The sequence below is a fragment of the Podarcis cretensis genome, assembly GCF_951804945.1.
Source record: "Podarcis cretensis genome assembly, chromosome: 16".
Taxonomy (NCBI): Eukaryota; Metazoa; Chordata; class Lepidosauria; order Squamata; family Lacertidae; genus Podarcis; species Podarcis cretensis.
The window spans coordinates 40,230,718-40,249,866 of record NC_137186.1 but is presented as its reverse complement, the minus strand read 5'-3'; the positions used below and the strand labels follow the sequence as shown (position 1 = coordinate 40,249,866).

The following is a 19,149-nucleotide window of genomic DNA, read 5'->3' as shown; positions in this document are numbered from 1 at the left end:
CCAAGTTCCTATGCTGGATTTTCTGAGGGATCTCTCAGGTGTTCCAATAATTCTACGCTTTAATGCTTTTGAGTAATTGGGCCTCTGCTGCTTAACAGTACCAAATTGTTAATGAAAATAAGCTTTATTACGTCAAGTAATAAATACATACAAAGATGCAAATAACAGTTTTAGTCACTTATTTGGAATTCTTTTTTTTTTTTTGGCAAAGTTACAATTTAAATCTGGGGGAATAGAGTTGCTTTTGGGGCCTGTGACAGGTTAGAATAGTCTTTTTGTAGAACTCATGCACTTTTAATGGAAACACTAACAATCATGCAAAATGGTGGGGAGTGGGGATAATTTTTGAACAGAATTTATGGTGCGTGCACCAAATTAGAAATTAGGCTGTCAGATGGTGAAATAAGAAACAATATCTGTACTGAAATTTAAAGGAGTCTGGTAAGAAATGGTTTAGTGGTGAAGCCAAATGAATGCTTTGAGGATTAAGGCAGCTGTTTTCAAATTTTGCTTTCAAGGAGCCCTTTACTTCTCTGCTGTTCTGCAAAGGCTGAGCGTTTGCCATAGGAAGTCTGCTGCACTGCAGAGGACTCTGGGGTGCGTACACCCAATCCATGGGGTGTGATGTCTGGAGCTGCTTAGCTTTGCCAATGCCCCACATAACCTAGAACATAACCAGCGCTCCTTTTACATTACACAGGCGGCAGCAGAGGAGCTCCCTTTTCAGGGGAGCGTGTCCAACATTACTGATAATGTTACTGAGAAGTCCCTAGAAAGCTAAGGAGTCATAGACCTTTCCTAGAATGCAGTTTGAAAACCACTGGATGTGGGGAACACTGTTAGTTGAAGGAGCAACCTGAGGCAGAACAGAGAATTAAGAGAGAGGAATGCAGTTGTTTTTAAATAAAAAATTTCAGCTAATTCAGGGAATGCTTCAAATGAAATACTGCAAACTCCACTTTAAATGAGAGGAAGGATAATCTTCTTGACTATGGCCAGGATCCAGAAGAAAAAAAGACAGCACATGTTTTATCCACCCAAGGGGACCTTTGGACTTTCTCAAACCAGTGCCCCCCATGCTGGATGGTGAGCTGCTTTTGAAACCAAGCGGCATTTCAGAAGCTGTTTGAAGTATGGCACAGGGTGGATGTATTAGTTGGGGGGATTCAAACTTTCCACTGGGCACACAAGCCCTTGGTTGCCTCCCAAGTGCTACTTTGGATTGCGGCCCACATTCTTGGAAATGGCAGTGGGGGGGGGAGTGATAGAGTCAAATTAAGGGATCTCTCTGAATGCCTTCTGTAGTCTCCAAAGGAACTGGTGTCCCTTTTTCATAAGAGGTGGAAAAATCTTGCAGCCATGGGAAGAGATGCTAGGATCTTGCATTGCGCTCAGTCTCTGCCAAACACTCTCGAACTAGTCCTCTGGCGTGAATGATGCCTGCAAAATAAGTAACATAAAGTCTGCTTGTGTTTACTTTTACAAAAGCAATACAGTGGTACCTCAGTTTAAGAACACTCCTGTTTACGAACAATTTGGTTTACGAACTCTGCAAAACTGGAAGAAGTGTCCCGCTTTGCGAACTTTACCTCGGTCTAAGAACGGAATCCAAACGGTGGAAGGGCACTGGCGGCAGGAGGCCTCATTAGGGAACGTGTGCCTTGGTTTAAGAACTGTATACAGTTTGGGAGGCACTGACTTTTTGACAGTTTCATATGAAGGTATAGCTGCTTTTTCATTTCACTGGGACATTTGCAGGAGAACTTCCTTGGTGGAGCATGCTTTTGAGTTATATATTTCCTCCTTTTTCTGAAGCGGTTCAGTGACCATTGCAGCATTTTTTGTAAGGAAGAAAGTTTAATTTTAAATACTTTTGGAGAGGGGCAAAGCATGTTTCTAGGTGGCCAGGGGAAACAGGCGCATAGCAACCCATTAATCCAGGTGTCTCCAAGATGGTGCCATCCAAATGTTGCTGAACTGCAACTCTCATGAGCCCTGATCATTGGCTATGCTGCCTGGGGCTGGGAGGAGTTGCCAGGTATCAGAACAAACAGTCTTCGTCATGGTAAAGGGACCCCTGACCATTAGGTCCAGTCATGGCTGGCTCTGGGGTTGCGGCACTCATCTTGCTTTATTGGCTGAGGGAGCTGGCAAACAGCTTCCGGGTCATGTGGCCAGCATGACTAAGCCGCTTCTGGCGAACCAGAGCAGCGCACGGAAACGCTGTTTACCTTCCTACCAGAGCGGTACCTATTTATCTACTTGCACTTCATGCTTTCGAACTGCTAGGTGGGCAGGAGCAGGGACTGAGCAACAGGAGTTTATCCTGTTGTGGGGATTCGAACCGCCAACCTTCTGATTGGCATGTCCTAGGCTCTGTGGTTTAACCCACGGCGCCTATACGTTAAAAGTCATATATTACTTCATATGCTCTTGGTATGAATTGCACAGGTTAGAAGTGGGTGGCCTTCTCTTTGGGTGGGACTAGGTGGCGTTTTCGTTTCTACACTGGCTTAAAGTGGGAGCTCCTGGGCCACTAGAAGCCCAACCTGGACCACTCTTATTAATAAACCTTTATCAGATACTGTGTTTTTTGACCTTTTCCTCATAATCTTGTGGACTAGGTCCTTAAGTCAAGTGATTTAGTGTAAATAATATGGCTTAAAATATTTCAGTATTAGCTTCATTACCTCGTTTTAGCCTTTCCATGGCACTTTTACTTCCAGCATATGTAGGCCTGATTTCTTTTCCTAATTCTTCTATGATGGCCAAGAGTTCTGCATATTTGCTCTGTGGTACTTGACTGCTACTTGTTCCCTGGCAGCAGAAAGAGATGGGGTCTGAATTAGAGCAGAGCAAGTCACAATAACCAACACACCACAATAAAGCTCAAATTAATCAATTCATTAATTGCAGGGTGACAGTGCAATCCTACACATGCTCTGATTAGTGGGGATTACTCTTGGGAAAGCATGCATAGAATTGCAGTCTAAAAGTGGCTGTTTAGTGCAGGCTATATTGGGATGGGAGGGTTTTCCCCTCATTATTTTATTTACTGTACTTTAAAAAAACATATATTGCTTGATTGTAAAAATCCTATTAAGTAGCTTACAAAATTAACATTATCAATAAAAACAGTTAAAAATGGGACCTTTAAAATATTTAAAAGATCATTAAAATCAATAGTAGCTAAAAAGAAGAAAGACATCAACATTTCACATAGAATATTAGAGTGGGAAGGGACCCCGAATGTCATCTAGTCCAACCCCCCTGCCCACAGCCATCTGCATTGGCTTGCCTAAACAAAAAGGTTTCAATCAGACGTCCGTCTGGTGTTGACAGGCTAGGAGTTACAATGTGTAACACCCCCCCCCCAAAGATAACTATTTCTTACAGGTGTTCCAGTTCCACATATCAAAGCAGTTGAGTGGGCATGTAAGGGGTCAGGCGACCCTGCGAGTAAACTGGTTCCCAGGTTGTTGAGGGCTTAATATGCTAATAACAACACACTGAGCTTGTCTGGGTAGCAGATGGGAAATGGACAACTAATGCAGATCCCTGAGCAGAGGGGTTCTATGCAGACAGGGTCTCATTCGTGACAGCAGCCGTGCTGAAGCATTCTGCACTAGCTGCAGCTTCCGGATCAAGCCCGAGGGAAGCCCCAAATAGTGAGCATTGAGCCTTTAAAGCAACTTGAACGTGAAAGCTGCAATATTTATTAATGCCATCATTGAGGCGAGCAGGTTAAAAGTAGAGTCGACGCTTGTGAAAAACAAGCTTGTTAACAAATAAACATGAACCCTTAGATGCCACACCCACAGCAAAAACGCTATGTACCTGAATCACATAGTCACTCAGTGCTGAATTTGGTCAATATCACTTCTGTTTGGAAACTGTAATATTTATTTTAATCCATCCACTTAAATTTAATCTATTAAGTGACATCACGACCAGTTTGTTGACTTACACAGGCATTTCCTCGATTTCTCAGCCCATCTACAGATTTTAATTGCTGCACTGTTTTAATTGGGGACATTTATATTTTAACTTTTCTGTCACTCTGTTTTTATATTTTGCAAACTACTATTTTGGAACGCTATGTGGTGTACGTATATAAATTAAAAATATAGACAACTTCCCTTTTTTTCAACAAGTCTTTTCAAATGAGGTTCTTATCCCAGTCTGTTTCTGTCGGATTTGTAATTGTCCTTATATATGTTTTTTATTGTCAAACCCGTGGGGATGTTTCAAGGGAACTCATTCATAAATGAATGAATTATTCCACCATGCAGCACAAAACCTCCAGATAAAAGCCTGGCGAACCAAAGGCTTATATCGCCTAATAGACTTTTATAAAAATAACAAACCCTTGTCAACACAAGAAATACAAGACAAACTAGAAGACACCTGTCAGGGACTCAGCGGGAGCGCAGGGAGGAGAGGAGATGGAGAGCGAGGGGGAGCAATCCGAGGGCAGCGTAGGAGAAGATGACAGCAGCCCGAGAGATTCCATGAGCCTCTCCAGCGAATCGGAAGATTCTCAGAAGGGGGCGCCTATGGCCAGGGCAAGGGGGGACCCAAGGGGGACACCCCAGAAGCAAGGGGCCAGCGGGGACTCCCAGAGCAGCAGTTGGAAATCAGGACCAGCTTCCCCACCAGAGCGTAGTGGGGGGGAGGAGTCCCAGGTATCAGAGCCCACATATGCACCACCAGCGAGAGAAGATGAGTCAGGGTTGGCCACGCCTCCATCGGAGAGCGAGGGAACGGTCAAGAGGAAAGTTGCAGGCTGGGCGCGCGCGCCAAGTTCAAATGTACAGGCGAGCGGCACAGAAGGTAGCCCGGATAGGGAACCAGGTCCTAAAGCCCGCCGGAAGGAGGGGGAAGAATCATCAGGGTCAGCGTCAGAGGAGTCCAGGAAGGATGAAACCCTAGCGGGCAGGAGGGCCCAGAGGAGAAAGGAACTTAGGAAGAGGTGGAGCAAAGCGAGAGTCTTAAACTGGTGTGGAAGGGGCGGAGACTCAGACGGGACTTCGCCGGTCTAAGGTCGAGACGTAGAGCTGCGCGCTGCGGCTTTAAAATGGAAACTGAACCTCAATAAAGACTTTTGTACATAACTACAGCCTAGCGTTGGTCCTCTGTGAGCTGGGACCTGGAGGCAGCTCTGACAACACCCAAATGCCCTGGTTAACTACATGCCCTCTTAAACAACCCATCAGTAAAATCAGCAGCAACTAGGCCCCTGACAACCTTTGAAAACCTCCTCCTAACAACAAAGGGAAATGGTAAAGGGACGGTATCCGCAATATACAAAATACTACTCCAAAATCCCGCAAATCCCCTAGACGCAATCAAAAAACAATGGGAGAATGATATAGGCTATGAGATTAACCCCACTCAATGGACCAGAATGTGGTCCAAACCCCCCTTTAAATCCATATCAACGAAAAGAAAAGAACTCACACTGAAACTCACCTACAGGTGGTACCTAACACCAAGGAAACTAGCGCTAATACACCCAGGAACCTCACCAAAATGCTGGAGAGGGTGCACCTCCACAGGGACATACCTTCACATGTGGTGGGAGTGTCCCAAAATCCAACTATTCTGGACAACAGCCATACAAGAAATATGTAAAATAACAAAGCAAGTATTAGACTTCACCCCAGAATTGGCCCTACTAAACATCTTCCAAGACAACAATGCCCATTTACACCACAAAGAACTCATAACCCACCTACTTTCAGCAGCCAGAAACACCATAACCAGACACTGGAGAGACCTGTCAGGAGTAAGCATGGACCAATGGTACCAAATAGTATGGGAAACAGCCCTACTAGAAAAATTAACTAATAAACTGAAACTGACACGGGGACAAACAGAAGAAGACACCTTCACCCCAATATGGCTCCCCTTTATCACATACACAGCCCAACAGGACAATGACAATAATCCACCAACAACATACAAATCAATATGGCTAACTTGACCCAAAACACCCACCCACCTCACTCACATGCGAAAACAAAGATCACCACAGCCAATCACAAACAAACAATCACATCCTAGGCCAACCCCAACCTCTCTCACCACCAAAGGAACACAAGTGAACAACACAAGCACGCTGACACCAAACTACATACATTAAGCATAATAGAAACACCGCTACCCCACCCCACCCCCATCCATCTCCCCTCCCTCCACCCTCCTTTCTTTTTATTTTATTTTCTTTTTTCTTCTCCCCCTAATGCCTCAACAAATGAAATGGATTTGTAAAAATGTTACACGGGGGGGAAAAATACGAGGCATTACACTTACACTGTAAAACAAGAAAACCCTTAATAAAATATATTTTAAAAAAACAAACAAAAAAACAAAATAAATGAATGAATTAATGGCATAAGAGACACACTGCTGGCAGCCCAGAATGTTGGAAGTTTTTACCTGCACTCCTTGTGTGTAACCTAGAGATGGGGGTCCGTAGTCATTTATAAGCTGTCTGTATTGCCCTGAGCCTGCCATGCTTGTGGAAGGAGAGTGGACGTTCCCAGCTTTGGAAAAAGAAAACGTACAAAGTGAGAATGATTACCAAATGTTGAGTAAGATACAAAACTAGCAGGTTAAACATTCTGGTTTTGAAAGGTCAGTACCTATCTTCCTCATTCCGCTAATAGTTGCCAGCTATGCTAATGCAGTGGTAAAAATAAACGCCACATTGTCCTGATCAGTAGAAGCACGAGACACCATGGCAATCGTAACACATTGACATTTGCTGTCTATGAAAACTTTTCCCAAGCGCTCAGAGTTCTTCACATAGATTATATTGGACATCCTAACAGGAACCCTGTAAAGTAGGTCACCATTATTCTCCCCATATTGCAGATGGAGAGACCGAGTCCAACAAGTGAACAGCTCACCTAAAGTCTATATGTGGTATAAAAATAACCGTTTTTTTATTTAACTGATGTGGCAAGGTTAATAGGCCTTTGTCAGAAATGCTGGTCTCTTGTAGGAGCAGAAGGGGAAAGGGAAGTGGATGGGAATAAATAAAACGTTATTTGTAGCCTTGGCATCTGTGTCCCAGACTGGGTGCTGCTTCGCTATCCCCTGATCTATCACTGCAAAACTCCTCACCTGGCCAGGATAGCCCTTCCCCTAGACTGCCAATGAGTGCTGCCAAAATGGAGAACACCAGCCATTTGTTGGAGAGGTGTGCCCATATAGGTAGCCTGTTGTTCAGCAACACACATGAAGACCAAAACAGACCACTGGTCTGTCTAACTCAGTCTTAGCCATGCTGATGGTCAGCAGATCTCCCCACCAAGAGAGGCTGGGGATTGAACCCCCGACCTTCTGCAGACAAAGCAGATACAGTGGTACCTTGGGTTAAGAACTTAATTCGTTCTGGAGGTCCGTTCTTAACCTGAAACTGTTCTTAACCTGAGGTACCACTTTAGCTAATAGGGTCTCCCGCCGCCACCACACAATTTCTGTTCTCATCCTGAAGCAAAGTTCTTAACTCGAGGTACTATTTCTGGGTTAGCGGAGTCTGTAACCTGAAGTGTGTGTAATCCAAGGTACCACTGTACTCTTCACCAATAAGGAGCTAAGGCCCCTTCCCTTTGTAAAACAGAGCGCAACATGCAATGTTCAGGAAACATGTGGGGTGGGGGAGGCCACACGGTGAGAAGGGAGGCCCTGAGGATCTCCAACCGGACTGGCACGACATCTCCTCCCCCTGCACCATCTCCTGGGGCCGTCTTCCCCCATAGTGCACCTAAGCTTGCCCTAGAGGCTGCTGATGAGTTTAAGCCAGCGTCCCTGTCCCCCAAAGCTCCCCCCCCAATGCCAAGCCACTGGGTAACCTTGGGTGCCTTTACCTGATCCTTTGCCGTCTGCCTCGAAGACGTAGTAAGACATAGTGGCCAACACAGAGTGCGCCTTATCAGCACCGCAGCAGCAGGCCCCGAGAACAAAAGGAGCGTTTTGGACTTGGCTGCGGTGCCAGCCCTCCTTGCACAGTGCAGATGGCCGCATTAGTCGCTGTGCCAGCTCAGCTCAGATGGAGGGTGCGGGTGGGAGGGTGGAAGGAAGGAAGGAAGGAAGGAAAGAAAAACATAGCCATGCTTGCTTTGAAAGCCCCGGATCTTGAAAGGGTTCCTGCACCCCAAAAAGGACATCAAATCCAGGCCAAACTTTTAAAGGGCAACCCTGCTCCGAGATGTGGCCAGCTTTGGAAAGCAGCAAGGTATGGTAGGAGGTCCCGAGGCAGATTTGGGGTGGTTTCTGGCAGTGAATTGCCAACTGCAGTCAAAGGCATAGCATGGGCTTGGCTTTGCTCTAGCGAAGGGCCCCTCGCTCGGTGGCAGTCTGCCCTCACCCAGCCCCCACCTGCTTGCCTTCCTCCTTACAGCTAGTCTTTGGGGGGGGGGCTGGCACTGGCATTCCCTGTCGGCTGCTGTCTCATCAGCCTCAGCGCTGCCCTTGCAGAACTCAGCAGGGAAAAGGAGCCCCCCCCCCCCCGTGGACAAAGGTAGCATGAATTGCCTGTGCCTGCATTTGCTCAGGTGCTGCCTACCATTTAAGCTCACCACCTTCTGCCCCACCAGTCCCAACGAGCATCAGCTACTCCTGATCCTTTGCATGCAGAAGGCCCCAGCAAAGGCTGGGAGAGAACCCAGCCTGAAGTTCTGGCAAGCTGCTGCCACACAGCAGAGACCACACTGAACGAGAGGAACCAATGGTCTGACTTAAGGCAGTTTCCTATGTTCCTTTCATAGAATGGTCATAGCTCAGGGGCACTGTTGTTTTTGACATCTGTCTGTCTCGAGACAATGCACTGCGCCTCCAGGAATCAAAGCAAACGGCTATATCAGCGGCACCAAAGCAACCTCCTGGGGGAACAAACCTGGGCAGTATGTGGAGGTCGCAGGCTGCCCAGACAACAAGACACACACACACTCGGGTCTCACTGATGTGGTCCAAAGGAAAGGAAAGCCAGACATTTGGCACCAGCTTGGTTGCAGGAGGTGCTGGAAGGAGGCATACAAGGCACCATCCCGGTGGACAAACCCTCATTTTTCTCTACACTACAGCATGTGCAGAAACCACCTTCTTGACTGTTGGACCTGGGTGTAGCCAGGATTCATATTAGGGTGGGCAGCATCAATGTTAGGGGGGCAGAACCAAGCTATCTGCGACACAATTGGTCACTTAGTTAAGTATTATTATTATTGATTTGATTTAGAGGGAGGTAGTTGCCCCCCCCCTTTTGCTACGCCCATGGTTGGACCCACTATTGGTCTTGTCCACTCAATCCGCCAGAGTCTGTCTTTGCATGCAGAGAAGTCCCTAATTCACTGAGGGTTTGTGACGCATCAGCTAACCTGGCCTGGTTTAGCAAACCAGTCAAAGCCATTCCTGGGCTGTGGCAGCTGTTGCATATTGACAGCTTCCAGGAGCTACAGGTGAGAGCTGAGTGCAGAGTGGGGACCACTGGTGGACAAACCACCCCAGAAGGAGAATGACGCGTCCCCCACCAGAAGTACTACCAGAGGGAAGCCTAACATCCCATACACTGGGGCATTGCTCTCTTATTATTGGTGCTGTTTCCATTTATAGACCGCTTTACTATCTGAAAGATCCATAGCAAGTGATTTGCGTAACAAAATACATAAACAATATCCATAACCATAAAATACAAAATATCATTAAAAATAATATACAACTGTATCATAAAAATATATCGTAGCAGTTTACAACAATATAAAAACATGAAGCCAGACAATAAAATCAAAAAAAGTTAAAAGCAAAGAGAAATGAAAAACAAACATCCGTAGACCTCTCATCTGCGTGCTTAAGCCTGGAGGAATAGAAAAGGTTTCAGCAAGCATTTAAAAGTTGGCAACTTACAACTACCTAAATTGTAGTTGGGAATTTCCGCTGGTGTAGCTGCCTATTAAACGTGCAGGAGCCCCACCCCCACTTGCCCCTGGCTACTTGGTACAAGACCCAGAAGCCAGCCGGCACTCTGTCCCAAGCAATCCAGAATGAAGCATGTCCAAATCTACTGCTGGGAGGAACAAAACAAACCCCTCTTGAGCAAGGGGGCCAAGGTGGAGAGGGAGGACAGGAGCCCACTCCCCTCGCCAGGTGCACCAGTCAGTTCATTCCAGTGGGGAATCCGCGTCCACGGAAATATACCTTAGGCAAAGGTAAGGTATATAAAACTAATAAATAAATAATTTGGGCAGGCAGCATAGTTAGTGGCTTCCAGCTAGAATTTCCACTCTCTTTTTTGATAGGGTTCCTGTGCTATTAACAGCCACATGACTGGCAAATTATTATTGTTAATTACCTGTCCTTCACCATAAGTTCCCAGGGCATGTATTACATTGGTAGCAGTAGCATTAATAGTAATAGTATCTTTTGTATACCACCCTTCATCTGAAGATCACAGGTTTATCAACACAAAATACATCATAAAACAGAAACAAACCACAACTCCTCTCTCCCACAAACACATTTTTAAGAACCATAGAATGTTAATTAGCCGAACACCTGGTCATAGAGAAATGTTTTCACCTGGCGTCTAAATATATGTAGTGAAGGCGCCAGATGAGCCTCCTCAGGGAGATTTCCACAAATGAGGAGCCACCACAGGAAAGGCCTGTTCATTTGTTACCACCCTCCAGACCTCTTGTAGGGAAGGCACACAAAGAAGGGCCTCGGAGGATGGTTGCAGGGTCCAGGTCGGTTCATATGGGGAGAGGCAGGCCTTGAGGTGTTATGGTCCTGAGCTGCTTAGGGATTTATAGATCAAAACCAGCACTTTGAATTGGACCAGGAAACTAAATGGCAGCCAGTGCATTTGGGCCAGCATTGGCATTAGATGTTGAAACCGTCCGGCCCGGTGAGCAACCTGGCCACTGAATTCTGCACCAGATGGTTTCTGAACCATCTTCAGAGGCAGCCCTACTTAAAAGGCATTGCAGTTATCTAACCTAGAAGTTACCACAGTATAGACAACAGAAGTTAGGCTGTCCCTGTCTGGATAAGGGTACAGCTGGGCCATCAGTCAAAGCTGACAGAAGACACTCCGTGCCATCAAGGCTGCCTGAGCCTCAAGTGACAGCAAAGGATCCAGGAGGACCTCCAAGCTGTGTACCCAACTCCTTCAGAACCAGTGTTACCCCATCAAGAGCAGACCACCTCTCCGCCATCTGGTCTAGGGAACCACCAACTAGCAGCGCCTCAGTCTTATCTGGATTGAGCTTCATCCAGGCCATGACCAAGGCAAGAAATTTGCTAGATGCTTTATTTATACAAATGCGCATGACTCAATGTGACTTAAGAAAATAATATGAAAGATATATTCCACAGGTGTTGCTTACTATCAAACAACTGCAGTGTAGCAATGGAAAAGGGTCTGCCTGCTGCATTTCTCCCCCTAAGGCTCAGGAGTCCTGCCAGAACGAAAAGTGGCTATTCTTGCAGGGGAACCATGAAGAGAAGGAAAAGAACTGGTATTGAAGTTGCCAGCTTTTATTTCTTTTTACTGTTAAGTGTTGATGCTGTTGAAGTGCCTTCAACAGCAGCCCGATACAGACAAATTCTGCCTCTCCATTGTTTTGCTCCCTGCCAAGAAAAGCCCCACTTAATTTCCATATGCTGGGCTGTTTATAAAGCCACAGGAGCAGGATTTTTTTAAATGTTGGCACCTCAAACTGGTGTTAATGAGGAACTTTGCCAGAGTGATGGGCAACCAATGGGGGGGGCAGGGGGGTGAGCATACATCAAGGTCCAATGGGGACACTCCTAAGAGAGGTTATACACATCAGTATAGTAAATGTTCCCTTCTGCAGAGCTTGGGAGCTGCCTTCTCTCTGCTTCCTAATTGATGGGGAAATCAAAGTTAAGTGGGTAATTAACAGCAGCAAAAAAGCCCTTTAAAAGCCTCCCCCCCTCACACACATCATAGCCACCTGGAATGCATAAGGACACTTACTGGTAGATGCACGATGACACAGGGGTAGAGGAGAGAAAAGACATTACTGAGCCTACAGTGGCCTTCAAATCTTTCCAGCCCCACAGCAGTGGGTGGGTCACAGCTGATGATTATTGGCTTTGGATTTCCCACACATTTGGCTAGAAGAAGGGGTTGGGGTTAAGTCCCCCCCCCCCCGAAAACCAGAAATCCTGTGTCTTTAATATTAGCACAACAGGCAGAAATTTGACCAGGAAACCATTCTTCCTTCAGCCTTTTTCAGGCTAAGAGAGTAAGGGAAGCCACAGCAATCATTCTTAATTCCTGCTACATTTAAAAAGCGAAATCTGCCTTCACATCTGCAAGCAAAGTTAGAGTTTACAGGTCTGAATCTGGGGTGTGTGTGTGTGTGTGTGTGTGTGTTAAGGGGGGGTAGTATTTCATTTGGATGGCTGAGAGAGGCCCCCCTCCAGCCCTGAACGCTCAAGCCAAGCTGCCTAATCAGAGACAGGGAGCATTTGCAGTCATATCACTGAGAATCCGAGATATTCAATTGCCAGGGCTCCTTTGTCTAACTCCCTTGGCCTTACGCCAGGGTGCTGGCATTAGCGCTTAGCGAGAGGAAGGGCTGGTGTACAAAGCAGACAGAGAAACCATTTTGGAAACTGATGAGTGCTCTTTACTTCCCTTCCCCCCTCCCCAATTCCACCTAAAGAGTTTCTCTATAGAATGGATGAGGCACAAAGAAGCAGTACAGGTGAAATGGGGACAGGCTGAGCATCCCTAGAAATGGTTGTGGAAGGGCCTTCAATAACAATGCAATTATTATATTATCAGGTTTCGTTAAAGAGCATAAGAGATTTGGGGAGCGACTGGTTCCAGTTGCCTCGGTCAACTCTTGCAGGATGTCCCATGCTCCAAGCACATCTAAAACATCACAATTATTCTTCTGTCCAAAACACAGGACAAAAGCAAATGTTTTGCTGGGGGCGGGGGGATAGATGGGCAACCAAACCAGCATCCCTACACAAGAAACCGGAATTAAAAACAGGCTTCCACTGACGCCCAAGAGACTCTGTTGCCACCACACATCTTCTCTCCAAATACCTTGTTTCCACTCAGATTTAGGTGTGTTTTTTTTAAAGACATAAAATGTTGCTTCTGCTCACTGTAAGGGGTCCTATTTAGAAGCTCCAAAGCCAAAATGAGGCATCTGAAGAAAAACATTTGCGAATCCAAGGCTCCGAGCATACGAACACACAAGGCTCAGACAAGGGGTCTTGAAGGGCACAACCCGTCAGGACGTTCTCCTGCACAAAACCCATTGCAAATTACCAGGACGACGCATGAAGGGAGGGTGTTCGACAGGGAGGGCGCGACTACCGAGAAGGCCGTCTGCCTGGTCCCTTTGGACATCACTGGTTCAAATCAGTGCAGACTGAAAATGTTCGGTCAACCATCTTGATTCAAAACGGTGTCCAGCTGAATCCAAACATGGGTGAAAACCTGCAGGTTGATCTTAGGAGCCAACATGCAACATTTGGTTATGGTATCTTAAGGGGTGTTCAAATGCATAGTAAACAAACAACTAGACACACAGAGTGAGTGAAAGAGAGAGAACTACAAATTAATTTTCAAATGTGCTCAAACAACTCTTTAATCAGCAGCATTTGCTTTAAGAAACCAAAGTCTAAGTTTCTGCTACAACAATAGATAGTCCCAATTATTAATTTCAACAGGACAGCTTAAACCTTGAAGCAGAGGGGTCTGCAAACTTTCTACCTCCAGGGCCCACTTAAGAGAGCTGAAAACAGCAGTCACAAGATGCTGGCACATGGAGGGCAGGGCTAATCAAGCCGTGCCCTGGCGACTACCGATAGAATTTTCTACAGATACCCAATCCATCTTTGGAAATTGGTAAATTCTTTGCCACTGCTTTTTCTTCAAAAACACTTGCTTTGGAGCTACTGTGACAACCCAACCTCAGTTTTGAGCAGATTTTTCTGAGCCAGAGGCAGTAAATGGAGCAGCTTTTCTTTTATATTTTCCCCTTCCCACCCACCCCACACCTCTCAAAGTATTTTTTACCCATGTCCTATAATTTCTTCTCCCATTTTCCTTTCACACTCAACTTGTAAGTTATTCCCTCCTCTTCAAAAAAACTGTCAGTCTTTCCACCTTCCTCACCTTTTCCATTCATTCATTTCTTCTATTAGAGTTTCCCCCTCTTGTTCTCTTTTCAATTCCTTATGTATTTGACTCCATCCTATTCTTGCGATTGCAATTTGTTCTAAACTGTTTTTGATGTTGTATCTTAAATTGCTGAGACCCACCCTCGGACCTTCAGGCCAAGGGTGGCTAAATAACAGCCAAGGTGGCATTATTATTATTATTATTATTATTATTATTATTATTAAATACTAGTGTTTTCTCTCACTTCCTAATTTCCTTCAACACCTCCTCTGGCCCTTTTCCCTCAGTCTCCCCCTAAGCCTCTCTGTCTCTTGACCACCTTTCCTCAGCATGGAAGGAGTTGCTGGTGTTGGCACAGCTCCAGCCAAAAAGCTGTGGGCAAGTGGGCAGGTTGTGGCATTTAGGCCTATTGGCAAGTCCTGACCCACTGCCTCACAGCGGGTGTGGGGACTGTTTGGCCCTCCAGTTGCTGATGAACTACAAGTTCCATCAGCCCAGCAAGCATGGCCAATGGCCAGGGATGGTGGGAGCTGCAGCAACACCGGGAGGGACAAAGGTTCTCCACACGTGCCTTCAAGGACATGCTTCAAAAAGCGATTCCGCTTGCTTTGGAAAGAGAGGTGGAATAGTGGACTCAGACTTCAGGGGAATGTGACTCAGATGCCAACTCAGCCGTAAAGCTCACTGCGTGTCACAGGCCCACCACTCTCTCCAATCCTAATTTGCCTCAGAGTTGTAGGAACACCAAAACGCCAGACCAATTTAGCCTTGGAGACAGAGCGACAGAGGAAATCCCAAATGGCAATTTGAGGCAGATATTCATTCTCAGGGTCCTCTTTCAGTCACAAAAATCTGCATCTGACAGGGGATCTGGTTATCGTAGAAACTCTGCTGAACCTGCCTGGTTTTGCCCACACAGCGGAACTTACTTCTGAGTCCCCATGCAGAGGGCTGAGCTGTGCATGGCAGAGAGCGCTGCCAGGCCAGGCCAGGGGACCCGGGCTCCGGGGCAGAGAACAGGCTTTCCGCACAGAAAGCCCCAGGTCCAATCCTCAGCCTCTCCAATGACAAGACTCTCAGGCAGCAGCCAAGAAATGGAGGCAAATGGAAATTGTCCACCAAGATGTCCCCCGGAGCAACTTTGCATACACTTCCCCCACCCCTTTGCTTATGATTGGAGCAATTTCTCTTTAAAGTCTGGATGACCACAGAAATAATTACACTTGCCTCAGAGGATCTCAGTGGGAGCGGTTGCCTGACAATTCCCAGCAAAAGCAGGCTTGCCTCTCTCTCGGCCTGAAGAGCTTCCAGCTGGAGTGATGGCCAGACCCCCCCTGGGACCAGCAGCGCAGAAGGGGGGGAACCGACAGGAGGGTGAAGCCAAGGAGGGGCAGAGCCAACTGGTTCTAGGTTTCTGCCCACCTTCTTCCCTGCTGAGGAAGCTGACTGGCAGTGGACCCTGCCAACTATACAATTCTAGGATTCTAACTGCAGGGAGATACAAGGCTGGTGGGGCAGTGACCCATTTGCCCTCATGAAGCAGCTTCCACAGCTCAGCTGCCCCCCGCCTTGCCTCAAAGGACTTCAGGGGACTCTGCTGCCTAGTAAGCAGAGGTTGGAAATCCCACATGAATAAGCCATAGAGACACCACACTATTTCTGTTCCCAATAGCAGCCGCAAACGCAATTTTTAGTGTGAGGATCTTTGGAAAAGCTGTTGTGAGAGTCTTTCAGGACTCAAGTATGCTAAACCAGGAGTCGGGAAATTTTAGGCCTGCTGTATTTACTTTGTCTTTTGCTGGAAACTCAAGATCAATCAACCAGAGCCATGTGTAAAAGACATTCTGTATTGTTTAAAAACAAAGATCAGGGTTCTGTGTGTTTTATTCTGTGTGTTCTGTGTGTATTCTGCATGTTCTGTGTGTTTTATTCAAGTGGTATATAAGCACGGCTTTTTTTCAGCAGGAATTTCCAGCACCTCTCAGGTGGTCGCCATTACCATTCTAAGAGAATGAGGTGAGTTCCAGCACCTTTTTCTCCAGAAAAATAGCACTGGATATAAGTATTGTAAAACACAGAGAATTTTCTGCAGTTTGCAAGAGGCAAAGTTAAACCGAAGGAAACTTTTTTTTTTTGTGGAAGGGGAAGATGTGGAAGAGAAAGGCAAAATAAAGTAAAACAGTAGAAACAAAAGTGAAAGTGAAACACAGGGTTTTCTCCAATGAAGTTCTACTCAAAAGCGGACCCAGTGAAATTAATGGATCTTTGTAATGTTTATTCATTTCAATGGGACTACTAGGAGTATGACTAACACTGAAAACAACCCAGGCTCTCTCTTCACACAAATGACAGGTTTAACTGATAAGATGATTAAGGTCAAAACACCCAGCTTTTCTAAACAGTAAAGTCTTGTTTAAGGGACAGTTTACACATCCATGAACATCACTTGGTCACAACAGGCAGCTGGATGTGAGAACATGCACTGAAGTAGATATTGGTGACAATGAAGTTTCACCTGGGGCAATGCCCATCAGTCAGAGATGCACACGTCTCTTGAAGGGCACACTCAACAAGCAGGGAGCCTGCCTTGCAGAATGCCACTCTCAAGGCGTCTCAGAGCACCAGTTCCCAAACTTTTCTGCTAAAGGGACCACTTGAAAACTGCTGACAGTTTTGGTGAACTACTTAATGCTTTTCTGGCCTGTCCTAGCAATTCAAATTGTAACACAGCGAAATGCAATATAATAATAATATGCTCTTAAATCACAAATCCATGGACACACTGAATGAAGCTTGCTGACTGAAGCAGCTGGGGGAACCCTGGGTCGCAGCAAACGTTTTGCATGCAGGTCCCAGGTCCCGTCTGCCGCACCTTCAGTTAAGAGGCTCTCAGGTACCAGCTGATGAGGAGAAAATTATTCCCTACCCAACAGCCTGCAGTCACTGCCGCTCAGAAGACATAGTGATTCGCAATAAGGCCGCTTCCAAAGGCTCTCATCTTCAGGAAGGTGCATGAGATCAGAGGCAGTGTGGTGTAGTGGTGAGAGTGTGCGAATCCCCTCCACCCCACTCAGCCACGAAGAAGCTCACTGGATGCGACCCTTGGGGAGCCTACCTCCCAGGGTTGTTGTGGAAGTTAAACGCGGAGAGTTGGCAGTGAACCCTGAGCTCCTTGGAGGAAAAGGTGGGATATATATATATAAGCAATAAATAAAAAGCGTACGATTTGCGGGGCGCATGCACGTGCCCGGCTCCCCGAAGCCCGCGCCTCTCCTCCGCCCGGCTCCTCGCGCACTTGCGCCCCGCCACCAGCAGCGGCCCTCGCCGAGGCGTGCAGCGCGCCTCGCTTCCTGCCTTGATCCGAATCAATCAGCCGCTCTAGGGAGGCGATCATGGAGGGGAAGGGGGGGGAGGAGGCGTCAGGACCGATCCTCCCCCCGCCGCTCCTTGATCCCCTCCCCTCCCCCCCCCCGCCCAGCCCCCGGGTCCCCCTCGCCCAGGCGCCGCCGCCGCCGCCGCCGCTGCCGGCTTCCCGGGGCGCAGCCTGTCCGGGCTGCCCGGGGGAGGGGGCTTGGCCGCCCAGCCAAACTTTGCACCCGCTCGGGTGTCGTCTTCCCCCCCCCCGCGCCCCCCGCCGCCGGCGCCCCCCAAAGTGCATAATGGCGGAGATGAATCAGCTCGGCGGATCTGACCTGAGCGGGGAAGCGGGCAGCGGCGGGGCTCGCGCAGGTAGCCAGGGCGCAGCGCGGCGCTCGCTTCGCCTCCGGGGCCAGCGGGGCTCCGCTCCCCACCCCACCCCCACCCCCTTGCAAAAGGCCAGCCGGTGCCCAGGAGCGATCCTGCGTGCGCTTAAGCCGCCGCGCCGAGAAGCCCCGGAGAGGGACCGGCGGAGTTGGCGCCTTACCTTGGCTGATGGGGGGAGCCGCCGCGATGTGCGCGGTCAAGTTTGGCTTGTAAGACATGCCGAGCAGCAGCAGCGACATCGGCGAGGGGAGGCGGCGAAATGTCCTGGAATTCCACGGCGCGGCTCCCTCGGGCTCCGTCCGCCTGTCCGTCGCTCCGTCTGTCTTGCCCGAGACTTTGGGGCTTGTTTACTGCCAGAGACAAGCGCACGCCGCAAATATGGCCGCGTCACATATGGAGAGAGAGAGAGAGAGAGAGAGAGAGAGAGAGACATCTATATGTACACAGATTGCCGCTCGCTCTTGGGCAGCGCAGGATCGCATCCATGCATCGCGAGGAGGAGGAGGAGGAGGAAGGGGGGACGAAAAGTGGGGAGAGGAGGAGGGAAAAGTTGAACCTCAGCCCAGGGAGTTCGGGAATCCCGTGCACAAAACGTGGAAGATTTCCCTCCCTCCTTTATTATTGGAAGGAAGGAATTCCATCTACTGCCTAGAGAGGTGCAAGCTTTATTATGACCATCAGCTTTTTTACCCCCTTCAAATAAGTTTTCAGAGTTTTAAAAACAAAAATTTTGGAAAGAAGTTTTCCGATGCAGCCAGTCTTGGAGGGATGTTTCAGAAAATTAGGGAGCAGAGGAAGAGAGATTAAAGGGTGGGCATGGAACGGTTGAAAAACGTGTACATACTGCTTGGTTGTTTAATCTCCCCACCAATACAAAAAAAAGCTCAATATCTGCAACAATTTAAAATAAATACATGCAACCATGGTTTAGGATACGGGAAAGGCTTTAAAGATATTAAATAATAAACACAGTAGGCTATAAATAAAAATGTCGTGCTACTTGTGTGGGTGGTACCAAATCCTTTGCTTTTTATATTTTATTCACTTTCAGAACCTATCTGTTTTGTTCTAATAGTTTTATTTTCTCATAGTTTTATTTTATCACCTGTTTGGTCATCTATTTGTAAATTTATCAATCAATACCAGAAATTAATATGGAAATTAATTTATATAATTAACACAAAACATGACCGAGTCTTAAATATTTAACATCTTGTTTGCAGCAAGGT

The 19,149-nt window shown here is 47.2% G+C and overlaps 1 protein-coding gene across 5 annotated transcripts; it reads right to left on the bottom strand.

The window, feature by feature from the left end:
* Positions 1–105: 105 nt before the first annotated feature.
* Positions 106–18,445, bottom strand: CDK2AP1 (cyclin dependent kinase 2 associated protein 1). Of its 5 annotated transcripts, XR_013833808.1 has the most exons (5): positions 7,878–8,607; positions 6,442–6,548; positions 2,691–2,817; positions 1,141–1,440; positions 106–1,094 (listed from the first exon to the last, which is right to left on the bottom strand). XR_013833808.1 is itself a non-coding variant. In XM_079957307.1 (4 exons), exons 1-4 carry the CDS (start codon positions 18,157–18,159, stop codon positions 1,373–1,375), a joined length of 381 nt encoding a protein of 126 aa, XP_079813433.1. In that variant the 5' UTR covers positions 18,160–18,445; the 3' UTR covers positions 106–1,372. The 5 variants fall into 5 exon arrangements, 4 of the variants coding, with proteins under 4 accessions (XP_079813433.1, XP_079813432.1, XP_079813434.1 ...); XM_079957307.1 differs by lacking the exon at positions 7,878–8,607 and adding an exon at positions 18,081–18,445 and having other exon boundaries at positions 106–1,440; XM_079957306.1 differs by lacking the exon at positions 7,878–8,607 and adding an exon at positions 17,103–17,220 and having other exon boundaries at positions 106–1,440.
* Positions 18,446–19,149: the final 704 nt, after the last annotated feature.